The sequence below is a fragment of the Adiantum capillus-veneris genome, chromosome 24 (assembly GCF_014529385.1).
Source record: "Adiantum capillus-veneris isolate H3 chromosome 24, ASM1452938v2, whole genome shotgun sequence".
NCBI classification, from domain to species: Eukaryota; Viridiplantae; Streptophyta; class Polypodiopsida; order Polypodiales; family Pteridaceae; genus Adiantum; species Adiantum capillus-veneris.
This window is the reverse complement of record NC_140954.1, coordinates 87,797,721-87,806,592: the sequence shown is the minus strand read 5'-3', so window position 1 is coordinate 87,806,592 and position 8,872 is coordinate 87,797,721. Positions and strand designations below refer to the sequence as shown.

Below are 8,872 nucleotides of genomic sequence, written 5' to 3'. Positions count from 1 at the left end.
ATATTTGGTGATGATAACCAGCAGGGAAATAACTAACGTCGCATTAATGTTTACATACAAAACATACTACCTTTCGCATGTTTCACTAGAAAAGATATTTTGGAGGCAGGCTGAGGTCAACCTCGTTCTCCAAATCCTTGCACACTTTTCATAGTGTCATATTGCCTCGAATGCTAAGAACAGTTAGCAGATCACGTCCACACCATACCTCAAGCATTCTCAAAGGATTTTTCAGGTCATCAATTAAATCTTGGTCCAAAGCTACCAGATGAACATTCACTCAATGCCACCTTATGCAGTGGAAGGAAGCTATGAAAGTTTGAGAAGCTATTATGCACTTACACACAATAGACTTCTTATTTACCTTTCATAAGATGCAATCAGAATCATGGACATCCCAAGATTCACCTAAAAAATCGAGGCATTTCTTTGTCTTGCAGAGTAGCATAGTTCCAGTCTTCCTAATCTCTTCATCATGGAAAAAGTCGATGAACACATGTATGGACATGAAGATTGAAACACGTACCAGCCGACTAGCAATATTTGGTCTTAAGCACTTTTGTATTTCTTGATGGAGCTTTAGAGTGAAACACTCAGCGGTTTTAGATGAAGGGACTGGCCACTTTGGACTGTCCTTCAAAGGAACCGGGAGATATTCTAGAGTATCGAAGCCAAGCACAGAACGCAGAGCATTATAAAAGTGGTCAAAGAAGAAAACCCCCCCTTGCTCTTTTGGTGCTAGTGTTATAGAGGAGCTCCCCCACAGTTTCTTTGAATGCATGAAAAATGCCAATAATGCAATCCACCATCTGTCGGTCTTGTATGTCAGAAGGATAAATATCTCCAACTGGCAAGTTAAGCGCACAATACACGAGTGAAGAGTAAAATCTATTGTGGATGTAAGAAAACTTACAATTTGGTCGGTTTGTTGGAAATCTTGTCAGCGCTGTTCATAGAACAACTCTGAGTGCATATATGCGTGTTCAATGAGAACCTCTTTGATTGTTTTGCTCGTTTGTGACAAGCGAAAGTTTTCACTCTACCTTTATAATTGTCCACAAACTCGTTGCCCGTGCGCTTTCTCTTCCTAGTCTGTAGGAGAACCCAACTTCCAACTGTAATGGTGTGGAAAGCCACCGACCGTTGTCCAAATTGAAGCTGTTGAAAATTTTGACAGAATTAATACTTGCGGATGGTCGTCGAGGTCTTCTGTTCTCCATTAGTGATTCTTCTATGGCAGGATTCACAACATAGATGTGAGAGGGGGAGTGTTTCTGAGCGCAAACACAATATAGTCAAATGCGAGCATATAGTTAGTTGAGCGTAAATGAATGAGAATGAGCGGGAATACTATAAAGTCTCTTCTATCGAAAAAGTACACATAACTGCATTGAGTGTGAGTTAAGGTACATTTGTCCTATATTCGGTCCTGACAAAAAAGATTCGAGCAAATCACAACGTATATTAGTGTTTTAAAGTTTTTTACGGAACTAAAGATTTGTTTTTGAAAATGCTGAAATTTGAGATAAAAACAAGAAAAATCCGAGCTACCGTTACGGTAGCCCGCCATCCATTGGTCACGTTGCATTCTCTCTCTAGCGGTAAAAGGACCAAATTTGAGTCCAAACTTTTCCTAATGAGATTCAAAACACCGTATGTATTAATGGGAGCAAAATCCTTGTCATTTACAAGCTTTTACAGAAATACATCGCGAAAACGGAATATTCTCACACAGAAAGCTCTTCTCTTTTTTGAAGAGAACAACCTTTCATTGATTTTACAAAGAGATATTTCTTGGGCAAGGTATATTTGAGATTAAGATACTCGCGAAGGTGACTGAGGTGCCATTCATTATTTACTGCAATGTCATGCACTGCATTGTTGTGGAGGTGTATTTGCAGGTCAACTGATTCTCTGGCAGCAACATTAGAGTCTAGTGCCTCCCATTCTCCCATCATCAGCTTCCATCTTCTATAAGGAAAGACCATTGACAATATTTTCTTCGCAATATGGTATCTGAACACCACATTGTCAACAACTATAGAGCACTTGGTTCTATCTCTCTAGTGGTTGACCACCTTGGTCTTCCATCCAGCTGAAAGGAATCCATTGATCGCACTCCCCCCTTTGCAAGTCCCCATTGTTGGTGTCATGTGAACACTCTGAAGTCGAAAGATAAACACAAACATATAAGGAGACATAAACCATGTTACCGTGGCTTTGTGGGAACCATAGGTGCACTTGCTTGCATATCCGCCTCGATTCTCTTTTTGGTTGTTGCAATCAAGGCACTGTCTAGCTTAGGCGATTCCAAACTCTCCAAGGCTGGCGAGTGAACTGGAGAAAGATTACCATACCCATTTCACCTAGGTGTAACATAAGTATGATTATAAAAAAAAAATTCACGTGAGGCAAGTTTAGAGGATGGATAGCTAGCATAGAGTAACTTGCCAAGCTTAGTGTGGATGGCCTCAAAAGTTCCTGTGAAGGACTCTATTGGCTCCCACTCTACAAAGTCGGCAGATGGAAAAGCATCCACAAACATGAACAAGCAATGGAAATCTTACAATCATGAAAAGCAATGTACAAGGCAAAAATACTAAATAGACAACCTAAAAACTTGAAAGAGGAGTAAAATTACAGTTTGCAAGAAACCTTGATGGAGCCACTCCTATCTCTACCTTCAGTTGTGAAGCAACATACACATGGAGCACCTTCGCAAGCCTCTTGTCGTCTTGTGTTTGCTTGAAGTTGTCGTCTTGTGTTTTCTTGAACTCAATTATTCTTTCCTTCCAATGGTGTGCTCGAGAAGCCATGTGTCTCCTTGAGACCTTGTGTGCACCTCTTGAGTTGGGCTGCATTGTCACCCACAACATTAGTTTGAACTCCATCGTCACCCAATATCCACTGTCGTCTTGTAGATTGCTGCATAAAATGGAGTCAATGACACTCCTAGGTCGTCGAGTACCTGATGATGCCATGGAGAATAGTGGCACAACCTGTAGACAAACACTTATGATTAGACATTGTACATCCATGTTCTCAGTTGTAGAAAGAGCAAGATTCTTGATGGTACACAAAGATGAAGGATGCCACTTACTGTTATATTGATCCACCTGCTTGTTGGCTTAATGGGGAAGATAATGTTGAAAAGCTTGAGAGGGAAGTAGATCCTCTCTAGAGAGCTTAATGTTCAGGAAAGAAAGAGGGATGATCTAGTAGAAGGATATGTTGCATATCTTCAGCTTTAAGATAGAGGTGTTTAGTGAGGCTCATGGAGAAATGGATAACTTCACCTTGAGGAGAATGCAGCAAGCTTGAGGAGAATGCACTAAGCTTGAGGAGGGAAAGAAGGTTCAAACTTCTCTTGCAGAGCTTTTGGGAGGAAAAATTGAAAGGAAAGAAAGAGAAGCAACTTGCAAGGTGAAGTGAAGAGAAGTGAGAGATGATACAATAGAGAGAGAGAGAGAGAGAGAGAGGGGGGGGGGGGGGGGGGGGGGGGGGGAATGATCAGCACATTTTTGGAGGGACCGCCTTTTAGGAGAGAGGGGAGGAGAAACTAACAGTCACTAGAGAGAGAAAAGATTGGTTTTTACTCAACTATTTAGAGAAAAGTTTAGTTTTTTGAATTTATAAAAGATTTCTCTTTATATTTAATAAAAGAGTACATGTTTGACCACTTACTTTTAGGCCCTGCCATGTTCACCATTTCAATCCACATGGCATCCACCCATTTGTCCCTTCCATAATCTCCTTTTTAATCCCATGACAAATAAAGAGGCCCCCTTAGACCCCATTCCCTTCCTAATGAGCTAAATTGCTAAAAATTCAGTAAAGTCAATTTGGGTGGCTCTAGCAACTCAAGCAGCAACAAAGTAAACTCGGTTAGGGAAAGATTGACAAGAAACGAGATTTGATTAACTTCTTTCAAGCTATAAGATAGATGGTAGGAAATCCATTCAGTATTTAGGAGATCGACCTACACTTTCGTCAGTTTGTTTGTGCTTCTTACTACATCAATGCCAAGTCTAGGCTAGCTAGATGGCCAAGAAGGCTCTTGCCCAAAACACATAGGCCTATTTGAGTTGAGGTTTCGAGCGAGCTTTGGAGGGAGCCTTTTCTATATTTTTGTTCTATTAAGTAATTCAAAAAAAAAGGCTCACTCCAAACCTCCGTTTTTGGAGCGAGCTTTTTGGAGGGATCTCTCTCTCTCTCTCTCTCTCTCTCTCTCTCTCTCTCTCTCTCTCGCGCGCGCGCGCGCACAAACACAACCTCTCGGGGTGTTAGAAAATAACCAGGGTCTAGTGTATTGTAACCGACTGAAATGCTAGAATCCTGGTTAGGTTTTGAGCTTGAAGAAAATTGGGAAATTTTCACAAGTTTTAATGTAATTACCGACAAAAGCTTCAGAGTTTGGCCTAAAACCCAAAAGATTTTCAAGTTTGCCCTTATTTTCTTTGGTTAGGAAAAATGTATTTTTCTAGACCTCTCTCTCCCTCTCTCTCTCTCTCTCTCTCTCACACACACACACACACACACACACACACTCACACACAATCTCAATCTGACCTCTCTCTCTCTCTCTCTCTCTCTCTCTCTCTCACACACACACACACACACACACACACACACAATCTCAATCTCATGGAAGGTCAAGAGCACGTTCGGGGGACTGTTGTGCAAGGGCTACACCTGCGGGAGCTCTAGGGGCATGAAACGATGGAGATGGCTGCTTGTAGGAGATATTGAATGCTTCAGGGGCCGAGTATAAAGGGAGATTGGAATTGCAGCAAAAGAGATAAAGCTAAAATTGAAGGCCCTAAAAGAAGTGCTATGCAAACTTCTGTTGGTGGGGAGGTCCATGATTAAAAAACAAGTGTATTGAGGGATGCAGTCTGTTGGGAAGGAGATCCACTACATGGAGGTTGCTTTTTAATGGGATTATCGTTATACGTGCTCTCGTTTAAGCTGATTAAATTAGCTCTGATATCTATATACTCATTTTTTAAGTGAATACATATCAATTTTTCTCCAGAGAAGGAGAGAGAGAGAGAGAGAGAGAGAGTTGATGAGCTTTCTTGTCTGGTTGGCGTCAATAAAATGGGTCATGACGTTGTTGGTGATGATGGATCTGGGCCCATTCATGAAGCTTGTAAGTTTAGCGAGGGTGGGTACTATAGCAATTGAGAGAGAGAGAGAGAGAGAGAGAGAGAGAGAGAGAGAGAGTCCAAAAAAAAGACCTTGATAAGCAAAATGGCCACCATACCTTTCAAGATATTGCTTCATAGTAGGGATTGTTTGGAAAGTTCATTTCATGTCCATCTTTGGGTCTTGTGAGATAAGCATGTCCTTCAAACCCGGGTGGTACACCGATGATGTATTTCCCGCTCCACTTCAAGGCTTGCACTGTAATCAAGTAATGGAGATGACCTTCTATAAATGGATTGACATTGCAAAAAGCCTTGGTGAGTCTCCTCAACTTATTCTCATTTGCAATCATCAAGTGCTAGGCTTTTGAAAAGTTCAAAAATTATGGCTTTTGCACTTGGAAAGTCAAGGTGAATGGGTATATGATGAAAGAACTTGTGGAGCATTCTTAAGAGCATGCACAAAGACCATGAATGGCACCGTGTCAAATTCATCTTAATTTTCTTGTGGATGCTTTGTTCTATTTGCATGGGAAGAATCGCTGTTTACATATCCATTGTTGGATCAGTGGAATTTCTAATATAAGAAATCCCACTACTAGTAAGCTTACATATTTGAAGACAACATTGGTGAATTAACAACTTAAGTCACTAGTAATCAAGAACTAATTTTAGTAGTGGTTGATCATGTTAATTTTATTGGAGGGACACTGATAGCACCCACAAAAATTCAAACATCCAATATACAACATGGTCTAGCAAGGGCATAGGCCTCTCAAACAAGAGTGCCGTGTTCACGACCTTGTTTACCAGTTGCACATGAATGCACCTCCTCAAGCAAAAAAAGAAGGTTTGCTCATGGTGACGACAGAAAGTTATGGCATTCAATAAAATGTGAAGCCCAAAAAAACTTTACGAGAATCATGTGTTAGTCTTTGTTCATTGAATGCACCTCTTTGAGCAAAAAAATAATTATGACAATCAATGTTATACAATGTAACAAAAACTGTCAAACCCAACTAAACTTTGGTTTTACAAGAAGCAGAAAGAGAATAGAGTGTGCTGACTATTTGATTGATGTCTCTACACATTATTACAACAATGGTTTATTCACTCAAACCATTTACATTTCGTGGTATTGATCCAAGTGCCTAGTCACTTGAATGTCAATTGAGGTGACTGGCAACACCAAATATTGCAGAAACTGGCAAGACAACTCCCACGTACTGTTAGCAGGCTAAAGGCTTATTCACGCATTCATTCCATTATAACCTGAAAGAGGCTTGCTCATGCCATTAGGTTGTCCACCGTTGAAGAAACATTGGCAATTATATTATTTGGTTGGAAAGGCAGCAAGTTTAATTAAAAGCATTCAAAAAAATGTTTCACTCTATGGCAAATAGAACAAAGTCGCTCGCACAGATGTGTATTAATCCCTAATGGAATGACAAAATTCATTCATCACACATTCATGCAACAAAGCCCAACAACAATGCTTCATGAGTTGCAAAGCATAGAACTCATCCGATCATCGTAACCATGAGATTAAGCGTACATATTGGTTAAGAACAATGTGATCAAGTTAATGTTTGGTAATAAGATGTCTAAGAACTAAAGATCCCATGAGCAAGCCGTGTTTGCACTAGACAAAGAATGAGAAGCCCGAGTCAGCAATGTTTCATGATTAACAAAACCTCTAAAAAATAATGAGTTACTTGAAAGAAGCTTAACAAGAGAAACTTCGAAAAGCCCAAATGTGGACAGTTGCTCTTTGTACACTTCCTTTTAATATCCTGTCTTTTCTCGGAATCAAGAATACTTTTGTACATGATAGACTCCCCTGCCTTCTGTCAAAAACAAGTCAGCCAAATGATCGTGTCATGTAGCAGTACACAAGGCAATTGCCGTCGAGCACAGAAAGTAAAGCTCTCCCCAATTCAAGTGTGTGTCTCTTGCTTTACACGGGCTTTCAATATTCCAGGAAGAGGTAACGATGATGAGCTTTTCCCTGGAGGACACCCTAGTTGATAATGAGCAGCACTTGCAGAAGGTGAGCCGTATTGCAAATGCCGCTGATACAATGAAGAGCCATTGTCTTCCTCCATAAGAGTCAGATAGTCTGACTGTAGTCCTTGCCCACTTGCATCTGGGCTTGTGTGGTTGGTGCTGTTTCCAAATTTCATTGCCTTCAGCACATAGGCATCATCATGAAGCTCAAAAGGAGTGCTGCACACACATCTTGGTTTAGTAGAGCTGCTCTTCCCCTCTCTAGACACACATCTATAATGGTTGTGTTGAAGACATAATACATATACACACACATCTACAATGATTGTGTTAAAACATAATCAGGTAAAGAGTTTTTCTCAAGGTCCATTTTGGGCTTCCGGTCGTGATGACTTAGTAAAATCTTTATATTTACTCCTGAGGTCAGAAAGGCCTCAAGAATGAAATTAGAATCAGTGGGCCTCCCTTAGGCTGGGACAAGGAAGACCTGAAGATGAAAGGAAGGATGAATACATTCTAGATACAGATTTCCTCAAAGAACAATTAACCACGGTAGTCCCCTTTCTGGACCTTCGAGAGCCTGCTGGTGTCCTAGTCAAAGGCACACAAGCAAAGGTTATATACATCGACAAGTTTGACAAGACTCCGTATCTATCAACATAACCCGTGACCAATGTGGCAATGATAGGCAGGACCGCATCCAATCTGGCCCAATCTATATGAGTCCTCTCTCCCAACTGATGTCCCTAAACGTTCCAAATCAAGGGCTGTCCCTCTAGCTCCTCACATACATCTCAATCCCTAACAGACCAAACCTCTCTGCATATCCACCCAAATATGCATAAGAGAGCGCACGAAATGAGGATGCATGAGAGGTAGACTCGTAGATAGAGGAGCATCACTAAAGATAAACCGGAAGGTCCTGCATGGGCCCTCACTGTCCAGAGACCCAGATCTTGATTGACAAAGTATGGCATGAGACTTTCTTCCGAGGCTCAGCCCCACGGAAAAGAACTGGGATGATGGGCCTGGGAAGCTCCTCATCAAAGAACCATCAGGCATCCTTGAAGTCGCTACAGTTTATTCTATCATTTTTTAGGACTCCATCGTTGGAGAGAAAACTGTTTCATAATATGTCCATCCATCTCTCTCCATAGGATATATGATAAATGACTTGGTATAAAATGATAAATGTTAGGGTAAATTACCAAAATACCCCTGAAATTTGACGAAGTGTCCAAAATACCCCTCAAATTTCAAAAATTCCCAATATACCCTTGTATCAATTTTAGATGGATTGCTCCAAAATTTGCATAGTTTAGTCTTTTTAACAATAGAATCTATCTTTGTATATATGAAAGATTTCACCAATGAGCGCACAAATAGAGACAATTGGGTCTATTAATAATAAGCTATTCAGCTTGAGAGCACACAATACCAACCAAAATCCTAGTTTTATCATCTTAAGTTGAGGGAGCTTCCTATAAAGATTTGCAAAAAGGACAACGTTTGGAGATGTTTGCGACAAGAACATTTTAAGGGCATTTTGGGAATTTCCCCAAATAATAAACGGTTCATATGTACCTGTTGAAATCAAAATGAACCAGCTGCATGTCTTCAGAAATTTCAACTTCGACTGTGGCATGGGGTCGAGTCTGCACAAAAGATAAGCATCGTATATAATCAATATTTAAGTGGCCCTTGAGTGCTTACAGGTT

At 40.6% G+C, this 8,872-nt stretch overlaps 1 protein-coding gene across 2 annotated transcripts in view; it reads right to left on the bottom strand.

Moving 5' to 3' along the window:
* Positions 1-6,796: 6,796 nt before the first annotated feature.
* The window catches only part of LOC147426717 (transcription factor-like protein DPB), a 73,971-nt gene continuing 71,895 nt past the window's right edge, over positions 6,797-8,872 (bottom strand). For both annotated transcript variants that reach the window (XM_086498486.1, XM_086498485.1), the window contains exons 10-11: positions 8,739-8,809; positions 6,797-7,373 (exon numbers count right to left, since the gene is read on the bottom strand). In XM_086498486.1, the coding sequence (XP_086354612.1) occupies positions 7,085-7,373; positions 8,739-8,809 (360 nt within the window). In that variant the 3' untranslated portion in view covers positions 6,797-7,084. The remainder of the gene's footprint in view (positions 7,374-8,738; positions 8,810-8,872) is intronic.